Source organism: Cricetulus griseus, chromosome 6 (assembly GCF_003668045.3).
Source record: "Cricetulus griseus strain 17A/GY chromosome 6, alternate assembly CriGri-PICRH-1.0, whole genome shotgun sequence".
NCBI lineage: Eukaryota > Metazoa > Chordata > Mammalia > Rodentia > Cricetidae > Cricetulus > Cricetulus griseus.
In genome coordinates, this window is record NC_048599.1 from 144,393,872 (window position 1) to 144,413,839 (window position 19,968).

At 51.5% G+C, this 19,968-nt stretch overlaps 2 protein-coding genes across 2 annotated transcripts in view; one reads left to right on the forward strand and one right to left on the reverse strand.

Annotated features, from left to right (window-relative positions):
• Positions 1 to 5,548, forward strand: part of Eng (endoglin) — a 33,906-nt gene extending 28,358 nt beyond the window's left edge. The window contains exons 9-15 of the mRNA XM_027423793.2: positions 1,124 to 1,261; positions 1,447 to 1,485; positions 2,069 to 2,185; positions 2,333 to 2,584; positions 3,555 to 3,609; positions 4,514 to 4,615; positions 4,762 to 5,548. Of these exons, the coding sequence (XP_027279594.1) occupies positions 1,124 to 1,261; positions 1,447 to 1,485; positions 2,069 to 2,185; positions 2,333 to 2,584; positions 3,555 to 3,609; positions 4,514 to 4,615; positions 4,762 to 4,886 (828 nt within the window). The 3' untranslated portion in view covers positions 4,887 to 5,548. The remainder of the gene's footprint in view (positions 1 to 1,123; positions 1,262 to 1,446; positions 1,486 to 2,068; positions 2,186 to 2,332; positions 2,585 to 3,554; positions 3,610 to 4,513; positions 4,616 to 4,761) is intronic.
• Positions 5,549 to 6,540: 992 nt separating this feature from the next.
• Positions 6,541 to 18,040, reverse strand: Fpgs (folylpolyglutamate synthase). The gene is given in 15 exon segments (NM_001244009.2): positions 6,541 to 6,956; positions 8,602 to 8,668; positions 9,224 to 9,299; positions 9,919 to 10,069; positions 11,014 to 11,103; positions 11,192 to 11,339; positions 11,763 to 11,840; positions 12,122 to 12,224; positions 12,317 to 12,378; positions 12,505 to 12,582; positions 12,742 to 12,856; positions 15,614 to 15,678; positions 16,405 to 16,458; positions 16,545 to 16,673; positions 17,903 to 18,040. Coding segments are annotated over 15 exon segments (1,764 nt in total). The 3' UTR covers positions 6,541 to 6,546.
• Positions 18,041 to 19,968: the final 1,928 nt, after the last annotated feature.

Here is a 19,968-nt window from a genome sequence, read left to right on the forward strand (position 1 = left end):
GGACTTCTAAGGATTAAGATTAAAGACACAGCCCGGCGTTGGTGGCACACGCCTTTAATCCCAGCACTCGGGGGCAGGGGCAGGCTGATCTCTGTGAGTTTGAGACCAGCCTGGTCTCCAGAGCGAGTGCCAGGATAGGCTCCAAAGCTACACAGAGAAACCTTGTCTTGAAAAACCAAAAAAAAAAAAAAAAAAAAAAGATTTAAGACACACAGGGTTGAAGATTTAGCTTAGGGGGAGAATGCCTAGCAAGCCCAAGGTCCTGGGTTGGTCCTTAGCTCCCAGAATTGGGGGTGGGTGGGATGGATAACAAAAAACACCACCACCACCCCCCCAAGAAAAAAAAATCCAAGGTAATGGGCACACACAACCTTTGCTGGGTGGTGGTGGTGTATGTCCTTAATTCCAGCCCTCAGGAGGCAGAGGCAGTTGAATCTTTGTGAGTTTAAGGCCAGCCTGTTCTACAGAGTGAGTTTAAAGACAGTCAAGGCTACACAAAGAAACCCTGTCTCAGGGGTGTGGGGATGGAGAGGTGCCTTGGTCCGGCCTCCACTAAATGGTGGGACAGAGTTAGTAGACTTCCTAGGGGAGGCCTTACCCTGTCCCTGGAGCAGATGGGAGGTGGGGGAAGTGGAGAGAATGAGAGGAGAGGAGGGAGGGGGAACTGGAATTGGAATGTAAAAAAAAAATTAAAAGAAAAAAGAAACCCGGTCTCAAAAAAAAAACAACAAAAAGATTAAAGACAGTGGGTGGCAGCGGCATCAATTTTTAAACCCAGCACTGTTACACCCCAGCCTCTTTCAATTTTTTTTTAAACAAAATTTTGAGCATTTTTAAAAATGTATATGGGTGTTTTGCCTATATGAGTTTGTGCACCACATGTGTGCCAAGCCAGAAGAGGGAACCAGAGTTACAGATGGCTATAGACCCTGGAACCAGAGTTACAGATGGTTATGGACCACCATGTGTGTGCCAGGCACTGAACCCAGTAAGAGTAGCCGGTGCTCTCAACCAGTGAGCTCTCTCTCCAGCCTCAGTGGGTAGTTCTTCCAGTGTTTTGGTTGTGACAGTGAGGCCTGAGGAAATCCAGGGCCTCCTAACAGTGCCCTTCTACCTGAACCAGACTCTGCAGTGCACCATCATAGGCCTGACTTTCTGGGACCCCAGCTGCCAGGCTGAAGACAGCGATGGCCACCTAGTCTTGCGTAGTACCTACTCCAGCTGTGGCATGAAAGAGACAGCACATGTGATCAGCAACGAGGTACGGCCTGGGGCCAGCAGTGTTGGTCGGCACCTTTCTGATCCTCAGGGCTGAGCAAAGTTTGGGGGAGCCGAAGCATGGCTCTTGCTTAGCTTGGCCTTCTGATCCCCAGCACGGGTCTGGGAGGCCAGACATCTTCTGCGGCCTCTCTGGCTCTGACCAGCCTCTTGCCTCTGTCTGTGCAGGTGATCATCAGTTTCCTGTCAGGCTTACCACCGCTCCGGGTGAGATGAACAGTCCTACCATGCTCTCCAACTGGTCCAGGGTGTACTTTTAGGACTGGGGCCCTGTCTTGTTTCCAGTGCTCCTCTGTCTCCCTTCTGTACAAGGGCTGTAGTGCTGCTGAGGGCTATACTTTTGGCTTCTTAAATCCAGGAGTCTAGCATGCAGTGGCTGGGCAGCCTTGGGCCAATCATGTAAGCCTCCTTGGGCTCAAAGGTCATTAACTGTAAACTGTGGCATGAGAAAAGACCTCAGCCCATAGGAGTCTTAGGAGCAGCCACCGAGATGTGTGAATTTTTTTCCCCATTAGTCCAGTGCCAAGTGAGTTCTTGGTAAATATGAGTTTATTTAAAAGGTGAGGATGGGCTGGGCATTGGTGGCACACACCTTTAATCCCAGCACTCGGGAGGCAGAGGCAGGCGGATCTCTGTGAGTTTGAGGCCAGCCTGGTCTCCAGAGCGAGTGCTAGGATAGGCTCCAAAGCTACACAGAGAAACCCTGTCTTGAAAAACCAAAAAAAAAAAAGGTGAGGATGGGGTTCAGGAGATTCCTCCTGCCAAACTGTCTCCTCATGCCCCCCCATAGAAAAAGGTGCAGTGCATCAACATGGACAGCTTCTCCTTGGAGCTGGGACTCTACCTCAGCCGGCACTTCCTCCAGGCATCCAGTACCATTGAGCTGGGCCAGCAAGGCTTTGTGCAGGTATGGCATGCCCACTTGAATCTGTGCCTTTCTTCCCAACATTGTTAGAGGAAAGATGAAATTTCACCTTCTGGCTTATTTCAAGAGAAGTCAGTGAACAGTCAAGGATATCTGCACATAACACAGCTCCCTTACCTCTCTGTGCAGGTGAGAATGTCCCCATCAACCTCTGATGTCACGGTCCATCTAGAGAGCTGCCATCTGGATTTGGGGCCTGAAGGGGACATGGTGGAACTCATCCAGAACCGAGCACCCAAGGGCAGCTGTGTGAGTTTGCTGTCCCTAAGCCCTGAAGGTGACCCACGCTTCAGCTTCCTCCTCCATGTCTACATGATGCCCACACCCACAGCTGGCACCCTCAGCTGCAATGTAGCTCTGCAGCCCAGCACCGTGTCCCAGGTGAGTGGGTACGGTCCAAGTCTAGTTTCAAGGTGACTTAAGAGGTGATAGCACAATGAGATCTATACAGCTGGTGGCCAGCAGAGCGAGAGCCAGGCATGGGGCTTGACAGCCTGGCTATAGGGAGCAGTCACTGCTACCTAAGCCTTACTGAATCTGAACATATATACAGCTGCAACTACACATCCATCTGTTTGTCCTCTGCATATTTAACCATCCTCTGTCATTCATCTACCCACCCACCCACCCACCCATCTACCGATTTATATACTCTACCTAACCACCCGTCCACCTATCTGCCTACCCATCCCTTTACCCACCCTTCCCTCCACCGCCCCGCTCCATCAGCCACCCATCTACCCTTCTATCTACTCATCCCCCAACCCTATGCATCCATCATTCTCAGTACTTCCCACCTAGTCACCCTCTTCCAACGTCCCACCCGCCCATGCAGTGATCACCAGTGTGACCTATCTCAATGAACCAGACAGCTTAGGGAAGAAGAACAGGAAAGCCATTCTGCTTTGCTGCTATCAGCATGTTACTGTCCAGTGAGTCTCTATTCTCAGGCGCTCAGGCCTGACACACTCACAAGAACGCTCCAGCTGTCTGCACACAGATTTCCAGGCACACCTTCCAGGCCCTGAGCCTCCAGCCTGTGAAATGGGCATCGGGGATGGCCTGGCTTGTGGCTCACGGCTTGCACAGGGTAACACATGTGGAGCTCCCTCTAAACACATGGGCACAGAGCCTCCCGGAATGCTGGGCCATTCACAGCAGCCGCAGACTATCCTGCTGCTTGCTGTCCCACAGCACATGTCTCCTAGGACCTGCCCACAGGCTCCTGGTGGTGGACATAGGACCCAGCCAAGGCTTGGAATGGTGGCAAAGTCAGAGATGCAGACCCAGGGAGAACCACATGCTGCCAGCTGAAGGCTGGACCACTTAGCTATCACTCTTCTCTCCTCAGGAAGTCTACAAGACTGTCTCCATGCATCTGAGCATCCACAGCCCTAACCTGCCTCGTAAGTAGGGAATGGTGAACAGTGGAGGGAAGGGGCCCAGATACTGGTAGAAAACAGAGCAGGGCAGCCCTGGAGAAGAGTTTCTCAGGTCCAGCAGCCAGAGGAGTTCACAGTAAGATCATCTTAATAGAAGACTGTTGAGTCTCATGGGACAGCTCTCCTGACCTCAGCCCCCTCTCCCCGCTAAGCCTCAGCTCTGCCCCCTTAGTCACTGGTACACCTTGCTGGAGGACTTGACTTCCTGGATGGAACATGAGGCATCTTAGGTGTGGTATGGGCCTTACATTACTTGACACCCCAAGGTTGGAGGAGGCCCCTCGGCCTGGTCTCCTTGTTTCCCTGGGCCCAGAGACCACCAGGCAAGGGGTGTACACATGCCATGTAGGCTAGGATGGCTTGTGTTTACTCCCAGCCAGGATCAAGAATGCAGAGCTCTTAAGCCCCTGCATAGACAGGAACCCAGAGAGCAAGGGCCACGTAGAAGGCAAGGGTGTGAAAGGAATGGGGCCTGCAGTAACCCGGGCAGCACTAGTCTTAAAAAATGCTCTGGACCATTTGAGTCCCATGTAAGCTCAGAGTAGAACAGGGCTCACCTAAGGTTACACAGCATGGCAGAGCAGGCTCTTTCATTCTTTGCACCTATGAGACCATCCATAAGATGTTTCTCTGCAAGCCTTTGGGGACAGAAGGGCGGCCCAAAAGGCTTGACTGGCTGGACCCTCAGCTTAGTACTGTACCAAGCTCACAAACTAGATGAAGAGACGAGTTCAGAGAACTCAGGAGTTACCGGTTGAAAAGTAGCATAATTCCCGTGACTCAGGCCAGCATGACAGGGTAGGGACAGGTCCAAGGCCAGAGCACAGCAGCAACACTGACTTCTGTTGCCTCTTTTTTGGTCACACAGGCAAAGGCCTGCCCCTGCCCTATGTGCTGGGCATCACCTTTGGTGCCTTCCTCATCGGGGTCCTGCTCACAGCTGCACTTTGGTACATCTATTCCCACACACGTGAGTATCCCAATCCCCACCCTACCCCTACAGCGAGCACTCAAGGGTCCTCCACACCACCCTGAGCCATGCTCAGTGAAGCCTCTGGGGAGGGTGGGGAGCCCTGGCTGGGGCCCTGACCTCCACCCCCTGCCCATGCCCCTCAGGTGGCCCCAGCAAGCAGGAGCCAGTGGTGGCCGTGGCTGCCCCAGCCTCCTCTGAGAGTAGCAGTACCAACCATAGCATCGGGAGCACCCAGAGCACCCCCTGCTCCACCAGCAGCATGGCATAGTGCCCAGCCTGGAGCTGCAGGGCCCCCCAGCCAAGACCAAGCAGCCACAAGCTGGGAACCACTGGCCACGAACTTGTCCCAGGAGCCAAACACCTCCACTCAGCCAAGGATGGAGCATGCCCCCTGCACCTGCCCCTCATACCTCCCTCACAGAGGCTTGTTGCCCGTGGACACTCCAGCCTGGAACACCTCAGGGTTTCCTCACCCTACTTCACAGAATTGTCCAACCTAGGGGCTCTGAGATATGGCTGCCCAGGAATACAGAGAGACACAGCACTGCCCTGCACATGAACATTGCTGTAGAAGCTTAAGGAGCTGCCTTAAAGCTGGATCCTGTGCTGGTGAACTGGGCAGGGTGGGAGGTAAAAACTGCAAACATGCCAGCCCAGCCCAGCGCAGAGCCACCTGCATCTGGCCATAGTGGCTTCCTCACCCGGACAGGCACAATTTTGGTGGGGGAAACAGAAGCTGAGGGGTGCTCAGCTCAGGAAGGGGGCCTCAGAAGATGGCAAGAACAGTGGGGTGGGGAGACCAGCCCCTCCCAGAAATGCCACAGAGACCTCCTCCCAGCCCATTGGATGGGCAGCAGGAGGGGAGTGGCCAGGCTGCTTGTCCTGGGCCAAACCCTGTATATTCACCAATAAATCAGACATGAAACCAGTGTCCCTTTGGCTTGTACTGGGTAAAGGGGAAGGGACATTATGACACAGAAGATGGCTGCACACCCCTTGGGCTGGCCTGGTAGTAGATGGCTGGAGCACATGTTCAGAGGAAATCAGTCCCCTCTGCTGCTCACTCATTTGGTCGCCCAACCCTGGGACAGAGGCTACAGAAACCAAACACTAAGCCCTGTCTACAGACTCTGGGGTTTGTGACACAGCTACCCCCATAAGCTCTAGGTTCTAATCCATGTCTCTTCTCTGCAATGGGCCTGTGGACAGCTCCTTGGCTCCTGAAAGCCAGCCACCCACCCTCATCTGTAAGATGGGCATACAGCTTGAACACTCAGTGGGTGAGCAGGTTTACAAAGCAGTGTCTTGGCATGTGGCAGACAAACATCAGTCCAGTCTTTTCATGACACAAGCCACCTTATGTTCTGAGGAAACAGAAGATGCTCCTAGACCATGCTCCTATCTATACTCCTACAGCTCCAATCCCAAACCCCCAAATGTCTGATGAGGGAGCTAGGAGCTAGAGGTTAGGAATCAATCAAAGTTTGTCATTTATTTACAAAAAAAATAAAAAAGGGTTTAAAAGCTTCAATTAATTCTAGCAACCCACAATCCCCAAATGCCCAGGCAAGGGCCCTCTCTCTTCCTAGAAGGCACCAGGAGGGAAGAGGAAGTCTCTGGCCTAGACTCCAGCGGGTCCATAGGCTGCTTAGGCAGCTTGCACATGAGACGGGCCTGAGTCAGGGGGCAGCAGGGTGGGCTGAAAGCCTGCAATAATGAGGACTCTGGCAAGACCCCCTGTTATCTATGCCAGAGGAAAGAGAGGCCAAGGTGCAGTGTCTCTAACATCCCTACAGTCTACCAAGAGTCCAGGACCCTGGGCCAGTCTCAGAAAGAATCTGGAAGCAGAAATTAAAAGGCACTGAATATAAAAGTCTGTGGAGAGGCAGACGGTGTGGGAAGATCCCATCTCTGATCCCATGCCTTGGCTACTGGGACAGGGAGGGCTCTAGCAGCTTTAGGACTCCACCCACCAGGTGCAGGCTTCCAGTAACCAGTACATGGATGGCACCAGCCTCCCGGAGAATGCTTGCCCCACTACTGGCCGTGGGGTGGCTGAGGAGGCTCCTTGGAGGGCTTGGGGCCTGAAAGATGGGATCCCGGCCTTGGCTGATCCACTGCAAGGCGTGGGAGATACAGCTAAAGACAAGGGAGTTAGTGCCCGTAGAGTGAGGCGGGCGCAGTGCCGGCTGCAGGGAACCTGGCCTGCCAGGCTCTGGGCTGGGGCTGCTCAGGAAGTCAGGGCTGGCTTGTTTCTCACTCAGGCAGCTCCAGTGTTGCTGGTGTTGGAGGCAGCGGAGCAGCACCTGGTCCAGAGTCACTGTGAAGTTCTGCTGGTCTGTGGGGTCCAGGACAAGGCATGTCAGTGCAAGGGAGAGGGAGAGGGGCTAGCTCACAGTGAGCTTAGCACCTGGCCGTTTATAAGCACCACTTCACCAGACTCTGCTGGCTGCTCGCACAGTAGACAATGACCAGTGTGACTTGTTCCATGTCATGAGAAGCAGAGCCTGACAGCCCACCTCTACAATCCCCATGGCTCATCTTTACAAAGTGTCCCTCACCGGGTGGGCATAAAAATACAGATCTCAGACCTCTCCACACATGGTCCAATGTGAGACTGGGACATCTATCTGCATGCTTCCAATTCCTTCAAAGTTTCTTAAACACAATGCAGTATAATACAAAAAGCACTTAGGAGCCAGTGAGATGGCTTAGTACACGGCCCATGACCGACATGGTAGAAGGAGAGAACTGACTCTCCCAAGCTGTCCTCTGAGTTCCACTCATGTGTCCCAATCCCAGCTAAATAAAAAAATAAGTGAAATTAAAAAGAACTTTTAGGGCCCGGCGGTGGTGGGCATGCCTTTAATCCCAGCACTCGGGAGGCAGAGGCAGGCAGATCTCTGTGAGTTCGAGACCAACCTGGTCTACAAGAGCTAGTTCCAGGACAGCCTCCAAAGCCACAGAAAAACCCTGCTTCAGGAAAAAATAAATAAATAAATAAATAAATAAATAAATAAATAAATAGGGAGAGGCAGAGGCACGTGGATCTTTGTGAGTTCAGCCTGGTCTACCGAGAGAGAGAGAGAAAGAGAGAGACAGAGAGAGACAGGAAGAAAGACAGAGAGAGAGAGAGAGAGAGTGTGTGTACCAGGACAGCCAGGGCTGTTTCACAAAGAAACCCTGTCCCAAACAACAACAACAATTTTAAATGCATTTTACATTGCAACCGGGTACTGCATTCTTCCATACATGATCAGACCTGACTCTTCAGCAGGCAGTAGTAGTAACTGCCCACCATTCATGCAATGCGCACTGGTATTTTCCAGACACTTGTACCCACTAAGCTGATTTCAGTAGCTATCAGTGGGCTGTCACCTGCTCTTCAAAAAATGTTACACCTGTAATTCTTTTATGGTGTTTTGGCTACATGTCACAAAATTTAAAATATACTAAATGGTGTTTCTATAATAAAATCTATACCCTGGGGCTGGAGAGGGTCCAGTTGTTAAAAACCCTTGATGCTAACTCTTGCAGAGAACTCAGGTTCAGTTCCCAATACCCACGTGGTGGCTCATAGCCATTTGTAATTCCAGTTCCAGGGGATCTAAGGACCTCTTATGGCTTCCACAGGAGCCAGGTACTCAGACACACACTTGCAGGCACTCTGACATACGCAAACAATAAAAATAAATCTTGCCGGGCATTGGTGGCGCACGCCTTTAATCCCAGCACTCGGGAGGCAGAGGCAGGCGGATCTCTCTGAGTTCGAGGCCAGCCTGGTCTCCAGAGCGAGTGCCAGGATAGGCACCAAAGCTACACAGAGAAACCCTGTCTTGAAAAACCAAATAAATAAATAAATAAATCTTAAAAAATGCTATCTTCTAGCATGGTTTGGAAGGCCCCACTCCTCACTGAGTAGTCTACCTTGGGCCCTCGACATCAGCCATGCCATGCCATGCCATGCCATCTATACCCCTCACCTGCATTTTCTGTGGATGACACCTCCGTCAGGTTGGGGCAAAAGACAGCGTAGTCAAACTGGCAGGGCTAGGAGGCCAAGGGAAGAAGTGGTATTAGTCTTCTGAAAGAATATCCCTCCTCACCCCCACCTGACTTCCACATCTCTGGAGACACTGACCACCCTGAACTAGTGATACTGCAGTAAGCAGCCACAGGCCTTCAGCACCACCCTCATTTGCCTCGGTGTACTCCTCCTGGCTTGGAGCTTGCACTGCCTATTGTACTAAGTACTCGCATGTGTGTACTGCACTGAGTGGAGATTTGGGTGATACCTATTTAAGGTAGTTTAGTTGGACAGCAGGCCCCAAACCCATGCTAGGGTAGTTTCTGAATATGAACCACTTCAACCTCCTGCTCTAAAATGGGAAATGATCATAGGAGCCTAGAAAACACTCAAGTCTCCCCAAACATGGTCTACAGAGGACAGCCAGCGCTACATAGAGAAACCCTATCTTGAAAAAAAAAAAAAAAGATGCCACAGGGAATGGCTGTAATTTTATAGCTGAGGACATCAAAGCCTGTAGGTGCCATACAGCCAGAACCATTGCTGTTGGCTTCCCACCCTCCAGGCAGGTCCCTTACCTGCAGCAACTTCAGCAGGGCAGCAGAGTCCCTGTCACCCGTGGAGTTGAAGAGCAAGACGTATACTTCAGGCCCACTACACAGGGAAGAAAAGGGTGGGGTGTGGGTGCCTTCTGCCCTCCTTCCCAACCCATCCATTTCCCCAGATTCTACTCCTCCTCAAACTGGTCCAGCCCAGCTGGGGTTGGTGGCGCACGCCTTTAATCCCAGCACAGGGGAGGCAGAGGCAGGCGGATCTCTGTGAGTTCGAGGCCAGCCTGGTCTCCAGAGAGAGTGCCAGGATAGGCTCCAAAGCTACACAGAGAAACCCTGTCTCGGGGAAAAAACAAAAACAAAACCAAAAAAACCTGGTCCAACCCTAAACCTTGCATTAGGTCCCCTGGAACTGGAATTACAGATGGCTGTGAGCCACCATGGAGACACTGGGAACTAGACCTAGGTCTTCTAAAAGAGCAGCAAAGGTTCTTAACAACTAAACCACCTCTCCAGCCCCAGGGTATAGATTTTATTATAGAAACTTCATTTAGTACATTTTAAATTTGTTCCATGTAGCCACAATACTGTAAAAGAATTATTAGTATAACATTTTTTTAAAAGGGCAGGTTACAGCCCACTGATGGCTATTGAAATCAGCTCCAATGGGTCATTACCCAGGACCCCCAACCCTGCATGCCCAGCCCTGCAAGAGAGCTCACCCACTGGGGTGTTTGCTGCGCTGCAATGACTGGCAATACCAGCGCACACAGGCCTGCACACTGCTGGTGGTGTGTGCGCCATCCAGGTACCAGGTGAGAGGTCCCCGCCGCAATACCTGTGTCCGGCCAGGCCATTCTGTGTCCCGAAGCCCTGGCAAAGGCAAGCAAGACCATGCTCTGGGATCTACAAGGCCTGCAGTCTTCTGGCCCTGCAGGCAGATCCACCCAAAAGCCTATTATTAATGCTAGTCCTTGGGTTCCCAGAATGGGCTGCCTCACTATGGAATCTTCCAGGGAACCCTGAGCAGGGGCTGCTTTCACACAATCATACATGATTCCCATGTGACAGCCACAGAGTTTTGAGCTCACACGGCGAGTGAGGGCTGGGGCTAGAGTGTGACCTAAGATCTGCTCCAGGGCTGTCCCTGACAGTGACACTGGCACACTGGAACTATTCTAAAGGGGTCTAATTGTGAGCACCTACTGTAGGCTGAAGGCAGTTTTTCTTTTTTTCTTAATTTTAAGATTTATTTATTTATCATGTATACAGTTTTCTGTCTGCATGTGTCCCTGCAGGCCAGAAGAGGGTACCAGATCTCATAACGGTTGGTTGTGAGCCACCATGTGGTTGCTGGGAATTGAACTCAGGACCTCTGGAAGAGTAGTTAGTGTTCTTAACCTCTGAGCCATCTCTCCAGCCCCTGAAGGCAGTTTTAAAGTGATGGAAGGAAAGGTGGCCTCACAGCCTGATGACAGACAGCAGCTACTGCTGACTGACACTTTGCTCCAGGTCCTCCAGGCACTGGGCTCAGCATCTGAGTGAGGTCACATCATGAGCCATCAAAACAGCCCGTGGCGGTGGGTGCTATCATTATCTCATTTGGTTGATAGAAAAAACTGAGGCTTCAAAGATTTGTGAACTCTAGGCCAGAGAGGAATGCTTACCTTGAGGAACAATCTAGAATTGCCCCAACCCCCAAACAGAAAACCAAAAGATGCATCTCTAAAGCCACAAAGATGCAATGGGGGCTACATATACATCTTAGGGGGACAAAGCTTTGTTTGGTCTTGGCTGGGCAGGAAGCTCCAACTTACCATGTCTCATGTGGGAAGTGGGATGGAACACAGGTGCCAGAGGCAGCTGCCACCGCATGCTCGGCCTGGACACCTTCAGCTCCCGGATGTCTGTGGGGCATGAGTCTCTGTGTTTAGACCCCTCCAAGGCAGGCTCCATTCACAATGCCCACCTGTCTGCCCACACTAGCCCACCTACCCTGGTGGTCCTGCTGCTCCAGCCAACAATGGGCCAGTTGCAAGGCTAAGGCTGCATTGGACCGCTGGTGCTCTCCCTCCAGGCCCAGGGTCAGCGGCAGCCCACCATCCTCCAGGGCTTCTAATGGTGGACACAGGTACAGAGGACACTGTGGAGGAAAAGGGCAACAGCTGGTCAACCGACCTGCCACCACTGTCACTTTGTTACAAAACCCTCTGGCCATACCCCAACCATCGGGGCCTACCAAGACCTGCTCCCGCTGGCGTTGGTGGTGCACGCCTTTAACCCCAGCACTCGGGAGGCAGAGGCAGGCAGATCTCTGTGAGTTCCAGACCAGCCTGGTCTACAAGAGCTAGTTCCAGGACAGCTTCCAAAGCCACAGAGAAACCCTGTCTCGAAAAACCAAAAAAAAAAAAAAAAAAAAAAGACCTGCTCCCATAACTAGATGTGCTCTGCATGTCCCCACCACACACCCACACACTGCACATGAGGACCTGAAGCCTAACAGGAGACAGTGTCATTCAGGTCAGCACACACCTCCACCATACCACCAGACCACCCAATCACTCACTGAGGTCTGCTGGGCTCGATCCCTCAGCACGGCCAGGGGACCTTCTGGCTGTAGCACAGTGAAGGCAGGGACACCAGGCTGCAAACAGACCAGGGAGAAAGTGACAAGGACTGCTGGGGTTCTCCATCTGCCCCTATTGGCCCCACAGACCTGTAACTGGGTCTAATTTCAACAGAGGCCACAGAGAGGCTTGAGTCACACAGGGAGAGCAATGGGAAAGCGGACTGCATGTGCAGACAGCAAGGACCTGGTCCCGAGATGGAACACTGATGGTTCTGCCACAGCCATTCTTTCCAGAGTGCTAAAGGGACAGACCCTGGGCCCCCACGAGCCTCTCCTGCCCTGGCCTGCTATGGTACCTTGAAGATGCCCCCTTTCTGCCATGCTATTTTCTCCACCGTGTCTCCGAGCAGGCTGGTGTGGTCCATGCCAAGAGAGGACACTCCACACACTACTGGCTTTCTGAAAGAGACAAGAAGGTTCCCAGTGCCCTAGTGCTGAGCCACCAGGCACAGGCTTTTGGTTGGCCAGTCATCTCCAAGCAGCTTCCTCACCTGATGATGTTGGTGCAATCATAAGCCCCACCAATGCCCACTTCCACCACTGCCAGGTCCACCTGCAGAAGATCAGACAGCATGGCAGAAGAAGAAATGCCCAGATGCCACCTGGGAGCAGGAAGCTCCCTCCACTATAATCCAGTCCCCAAGGACTCAGATACAGGGTCTAGTAAAGACACACCCACCTTTTCTTGGAGGAAGACATGGAAGGCCATGAGTGTCAGGAAGCGGAAGTAAGCAGGCATGGCAACGTGGCTGTCATCCTGCACACAGGAACAAGTCAGAGGCCATAGTCCCACAGCCTCCATAGCTCCCCCGCCCCATTCAAGGGAGATGACTCCAGCCAGCCCTCCATAGTCCCACATCCCCCACAGTCCCCACTCTGGGGAGATGGCCCTGTCCCAGCCCTCCAGCCCCAGCACCTTGAACTCCTCCAGCTGGTGATAGAGGCGCCAGAAGTGCTTGGTAAAGAGCTCGGGACTGATGGGTTTCCCATTGATGCGAATCCGTTCACGCACCTGCACCAGGTGGGGAGAGCTGCCGAGAGACCTGGGGTCATCAGGATTCCTGCCTGAGCTTCAGGGACTTCCTTGCCCTAGTCAAACTTCCTTCAGAAACACACAACTGTGTCCTGCCCTGTTCAAGAAGCTCTATGAAGTCTTCAAGAATCCAAGCTCCCAGTTAGGGCCTCCCAGATGCTGCCAAGGCCGAGGCCCAGTCTAGCACCTCAGAACTACTTCAGTCTCCAGCCCTAGACTTCTGCACTGCCCTTCCCCACTGCCAGCGGCTTCATACTACTTACTGAACCACTCTCATCTAAGACACACCCCTCCAGAAAGGAGGGAGAGGACCCTGTCCCAGCATGGTCTAGCATCTTCTCTGGACCCCCAAAGCCCCAAGCTTCCCCACTGCACACAGATCAGTGGCTCTGATAAATGTGCCTACAACATCCATCTGCCTTTCACTGGTAAAGTACTAAATTCAGAAGGAAGGACCATCAGAGTCATTCCCTTGCCCCATCCACATGCTGAGCTACAAGCATCGTGGGCCCAAGTCAGTAGCTAGAGGTTTTACTCAGAAAATTATTACTGGGGGCCAGAGGTAAGGGCACTTGTGGCCAAGCTTGATGGTCTGAGCTCCACGCCAAGAACTCACATGGTAGAGACACTACTCCACATGCTCCACGAGGCATGTGCACACATACAAGCACATACACACTAATAAAGGAAATAAAAAAGTCAAATTTTTCTCAAGCTTTCCAAAAAAGGATTATTCTTTTTATTTAGCTTTTTTTTTTTTTTTTTTTTTTTTTTTAAGATAGGGTCTCATATAGCCACAGCTGGCCTCCAACTAGCTGAGAATGACCCTAAATTCCTGTTCCTCTTGCCTCTATCTCCCAAGTGACAGATTATACAGGCATGTGCTACCATGCTCAGATCCCAAAAGACCATTCTTGAAAACAGTTGCCTTCTATATCACAAATTGCTTTACAACCTTTGGCCAGTGGCAGACATATACTGTCCTTTTTTATTATATCACCTATCAATACAGTAGCCACGATCACACAACCCTCTTAAGGACACATTTCTCCAGAGCTCCGCCTGCCTCTGCCTCCTGAGCGCCGGAATTAAAGGCGTGCGCCACCACACCCAGCTGCCTTACATTTCTTTACATTGAACAAACACCAGTTTAGGGGAAGCATGCTGACCTGAAATGGCTATAGCCAACTGGTTTCAGATGCTTAGGTGGTGGCTTGCCAGCTGACAGAGTAAACAGAAACAAAAGCTGGATATGCTCCTCCCTCAGGGAACAAACCTCCAAGAACACAATCAGATTCAGCCCTCCCAAATGTCATTCATTTAAGGTGACAGGACACAGGTTCTACCCCAGATCTGGATGTCTGTGTGCCACCACAAGGGGGTGCTGCCTCCAGACGCAAGCGGCAGCTAAGGCTTGGCAGAACTCTACTGCCGACCTGTGGAGACTTGACATGGATGCCATTGACGGCCTTTATCTATGCGCCTTCCTGCTCCTTACCACAAAGACACCTTAACTGACTGACAAACATTTCTACACTACTTACAAACTGTATCTGGAGAGCTTGCCTTGAGGTCCTGAGTTCAGATCCCAGCATTCCCACACTCCTCCAAAAAAGCTGATATAGTGAGCCTATATCTGAACTGTTGGGAGGCAGAGATAAGATCCCTGGGGCTAGCTGCTATTAGTGCTCCACTAGCAGGATCCAGAAGCTCCAGGTTCAATGAGAGACAGACCCAGCCTCAACACACACATACACACAGTATGCTTGCACACCCCCACACACAATCATATTTGTGTGTGTATGTGTGTACAAGCATACTATTTGGATAAAATAGCATACGCCTTTAATCACAGCACTCAAGAGGCAGAGGCAGGTGTATCTCTGTGAGTTTGAGGCCAGCCTGGTCTACATAGAGAGTTCCAGGCCAGCCAGCCACAGCTATATAGGCAAAGCCTCTCCTCAATAAAAAATTTAAAAAGCAAGCAAAACCAAGCTGGGTGTGGTGGCTCACACCTGTAAATCTAGCAGGACTTTGATGTAGGAAGAACCTCTGGAACTCTAGGCCAGCCTGGGGCACAGATTGAGCGCCAGGTCAGCCTGGGCTACAGGAATACCCTACCTCAAGAAACCAACATAGGGGGCTGGCCTTTAATCCCAGCACTCAGAAGGCAGAGGCAGGTGGATCTCTGTGAGTTCAAGGCCAGCCTGGTCTCCAGAGCGAGTGCCAGGACAGCCTCCAAAGCCACACAGAGAAACCCTGTCTCGTAAAACCAAAAAAAAAAAAAAAAAAAAAAAAAAAAAAAACCAACATAGGGACTGGAGCAATGGTTCAGTAGTTAAGGGCACTGCTGCTCTTTCAGAAAGCCTGGATTCAATTCTCAGTATCCACATGTGGCTCAAAACACTCTGTACTACCAGGCATACATATAGGCATACAGGCAGAAAAAATACCTACACACATAAAAAAAATTTAAAAAGTAAAAGCAAAAATTACATTTGAAATTTAAAATAGTAAGAGATTGTCTGACTCTTCTAGCCAAGTACTTAGGTGATACCTTTAAGATACTGTCACTTTCCCTCCATTTTTTCCATATGAAAATTGATGGCTGCTATTAATGGACAAATATGGGCACTGTAGCTTTAATGTTTGCTGAATGGATAAATAGTGGCAGAGAGACATACAGGCTGACCTTGGCTGGTACCACAGCCCCCCACAGAGCTAAGGGACACCCCCCTCCTCCAGAGTGCAATACCTAAAGAAGCCTGTCTTCAGGCCATAACTCCTCAGGATGCGTTCAGTGAAGGCGCAGGTGGAGCCCTAGAAAGTTTAGGGTAGGGTGAAGTGATGGTTAATACTGATTGTCAACTTGGCAGCACCTAGAGTCACCCAGGAGACATGTTTCTGAGCAGGTCGGTGAAGGAGTTTCTAGACAGGGTTGCCGGGGGCAAGCTGAACACCAGCGTTCATTACTTCTGACTGAGGATGCAATGAGGTCTCCTGCCATGATGGACCAGATCCCCCAGGTCTTACAGCCAAATAACTTCTTCCCCTACATGCTGGATAGTTCTATGTCGCCTTCACATGAGTTAGTCATCTGAGAGGAGGAAGCCTCGACTAAGAAAATGCCTCCATAAGCTCAGGCTATATGCAAGCCTATGTGGCATTTTCTTAATTAGTGATTGACGGGGCGGGCCCAGCCCATTGTGGATGGGGCCACCCCTGGGCTGGTGGTCCTCAGTTCTTTAGAAAAGCAGGTGGAATGAGCCAGAAAGCAGCTCTCCTCCATGGCTGAGCTCCTGCCTCCAGGTTCCTGCCCTGCTTGAGTTCCTGCCTCATGGCTTTTGATGATGAACTGTTATAAGGAACTGTGAGTAAATAAACCCTTTCCTTCTCAAGTTGCTTTTGGTCATGGTGTTTCATCACAGCAATAGTGACACTAGCAAGACACCTTAAGTTGCTCTTTGGGAGCAGCTTATAGAAAAGCAACTAACAAAGGTGGACGAAGGAATCCTACCATGTGGATTCCTCTTGGATTACTTTTACCTTTCCTTTGGTCCCAGTGACATGGATAATGTTTAACTGATTCAAGTCCTCCACCTACAGCAGACAGAAAGATCCCTGTTTCAGCCACAGGGCTCCCAAGCAGATGGGGTAGGGGTGTTTCACAGGATCTACTACCTTACCTGCAGCCCACTCCGTGCCAAGTACACCTCCATGGCTTCCAGCTGCGCCTGAGGGTCACTCCGTTGGCGCTTTACCTGCTCCAGGTAGCTGGCATTGGTCTGCAGGGTGTTGAGCATGCGCACAGCATCCTGGCAACCATAGTCCTAGTTCAGTGAGAGTCTAAGGACAGAAGCACTCAGCCTACCAGTGGCAAAGCCAGGCCTGTTATATCAGCCCTGCTGCCTTGGTCTACACTTACTTGGTGAGGAGAGAACCCTGGCATATTTCTAGTTCTGGCAAAGATGGGAGCCTGGGGCAGGCCAGCCCCACCCAGGGAATGTCAGGTAAAGCTGGCAAGATGGACGGAATTCATTTCCTGGGCTGCCTTCCCAAGCCTCACCCTCACACCCCCGGGGCCTTCTTCATTCTCCCACTACACTGAGCACCCATTGGGCTGGGGCAAGGACCACAGACATCTAGGGACTTGGAATTCCTTAAGACTCTGGAGTTCCACATTCTAACCCTGAGACAAGATGATGAAAGCAATTAGAGCTGGACGAGGCGATATAGAGGGAGGGAAGATACGCCAGGTCACCAGCCAGAACCCACAGGTGGGTAAAGCCTCAGGAGAAATGGCTTTGGGGATGGGAGTGGGGACAGAAAATAAATGCAGAGGACTAAGTGAGGGGCATTTGAGGATTTAAATCCAGTCAGGTGTGTGTTTCAATTATATCTACATTCTGAGAAGCCTGTTCCCCTTAGGCCTCAGACCCATGTAGCTTGCACTCTTAGCCTCAGGGCTTGGCTGGAAGCCTTACTGCACTCAAACCGGTGCCACCTGCCTGGCAAACTTCAAGTTCTGGTCATTGACAACTAACTGACCCTGGCACAACAATCTACAGACATTTTCTGTTTTTCTGTTTTCCAGACTCTTTATTGCCTCTTTTCCTGCCTGTCTACCAGCCAATTCTGAACACTTTGAGACTCCCAGTCTTCAAGTCCTGGAGACCCCATCCCAGATCCTCCTGGATATTTCCACTCTGGACTCCATAACTTCTCCCTTCCCGCTCTGTTCAGTGCAGACTCTGGGGTCACGGGAACTTCTGAAGCTCAATTCAGACTCTGGACGTCCTGGTCTATCACCAGTGCCCCTTAACCTCTGCAATGCGCGACACACACCCTCAGAATCCCCAGATCCGACCACCTGAGCCCAACTTTCTGGTCCCTGTCACCTCCCCTGGACTCTGGGATGTCACCGCCTCCTGAACCCCGCAACTTCAGGTTCAGATGCCGCCAGCAGCTGGCTGAGCGCGGAACGCGGCTCCGGTCTAGCCCACGTGTCCGTGCGCGATCATTTGCCCCACCGCGGGTCAGAAACCTGATACTCCATGCCGGGCTCCTGAGGCGCGGGCCACGCGCTCAACCACCGCCGCGCCGCGCCCTCGGTCGTTGCACCACGCGCAGAAACAGCTGCCAGGGACAGAGCCGAGCGCAGGTGGCTCCGCGCCCACGACATAGTCCTGATGCCACTGCAAGCTAGGCCTGGGCCGGTGCCGCCCCACCACGCCCCACCCCGCCCTGACGCGCCTCTGAGATCCACCAATCAGAGTCTCTCAAGACCTCTGGACCAATGAGAATCGGCGCTTTATTGCGGCCATCTTTTTGAGGGGCAGATCGCGGGGCTTTCGCCATGCTTCTGAGGGGCGAGCTGCCGGGGAGGGTGGGATGCGCAGAAGGGGACCTTAAAGGGACTGCGCGCTCTTTCCGTCGCCATCCTCCCAAGTTCTGGGCCATATATGCCAAAATAGCCATTCCGAGCCAGCAGCCTCAGTCCCTGCTCCAAGCCAGCCCAGCTAGAATTACAGAGCTGGCAGACGCTGGTGGTCTCAGTTCCCAGCACCGAAATGTCCCGGCTCAGACACAGGGGGATGTGGCATTTGTGGTCAGGAATATGACGCCTCTCCCGAGGCCCCTAATGCAACCTGAAAAACCTAGGAGGACTTCCGGGAGGAGCGACATCCCTGCCAAGGCCTGCGGGCTGCAGGGGCATTTCCAGGCTAAGAAGGGGACGGTGGCAAAGACTTCTGTTTGGTTGGACCGAGTTGCTCCCTGGATGCTCCGTCCTGCAGGGCCTTGGAGTCCTATATAAAGTATGTTAGGGCTGGAGTGGTTAAGAGCACTGACTGCTTTTCCAGAGTCCCAAGGTTCCAGTTGAGTCAAGGTTCAAGCCCCAGAACCCACAGAATGGCTCACAGCTGGGGATCCCATGCCCACTTCTGGCCTCCAAAAGCAACGGGCACACAGGCATACACTATAGTGCACAGACGAGCAAACAGGCAAAAATACAAAATGAATTTTTTGTTTTGTTTTTTCGAGATAGGGTTTCTCTGTGAAACAGTCCTGGTGACTCATTCTGTAGACCAGGCTGGCCTCGAACTCACAAAGATCCGCCTCCCACGTGCTGGGATTAAAGGCACCATAGCACCACCCCCTGGCATTAAAAAAAAAAAAATGGAGTAAATCTGGCTGGCTAAAATTAAAATGGCTTTAGGGTGAGAATGATCTGATTAGCACTTTGTAAACTCCCTCGAAATGGAGAGTGGATGTGACCAAAATCAGGGCAAGGGACAGTCATCTCACCTAATTGTGGGTGAGGAGGCCCCTCCATTTGTGGAAAGCACTGGAGAGAAAGTGGCCCTTTGAACGGATGGGTTTTCAATGCCTTCCACTTTCCTACATTGGGCTTAAATATTTAGCAGAGACTGTCTCTTGTTAAATAAACAAGAGATGTTTGGGGAGGAGTCTGGACTTCGGCTCTCTGAACATGCTGCTGAACTCAAAGTCACAGAGATCTGCTTGCATTGGCCTCCTGAGTCCTGGGATCAAAGTGTCCAAGTGTATATTTCAGTGGACAGCGTCACTCATTCTCGGCCCGCTTTTCCTCTGGTTCTTTTTTCCCTATGGGGTTTCAGTCTATAACCCAGGTGGACTTGAAACACTATAGCTGAGCCAGGTTGGTCTCAAATTCCCTGTGCAGCAAAAGATGATTTTAAACTCTTGATCCTCCTGCTTCCACTTTCCAAATGCTGAGATTACAACACTGGGATGACAGGCCTGTAGTGCCACACCTGGTTTTACACACTATTGGGATCTAGTCCAGAGCCTCATGCTTGCTGGGCAAGCAACCAGCCACTGCCCAGTCCTCCAAGCACTTATTTTTGTTGTTTTAATAAAAGGTATCAGATAACCCAGGCCTTCTTCAAATTCACTATGTAACCCAGGATGATTTTTTTTTTTTTTTTTTTTTTTTTTTTTTTTTTTTTTTTTTTGGTTTTTTGAGACAGGGTTTCTCTTTGTAGCTTTGGAGCCTATCCTGACACTCGCTCTGGAGACCAGGCTGGCCTTGAACTCACAGAGATCCGCCTGCCTCTGCCTCCCAAATGC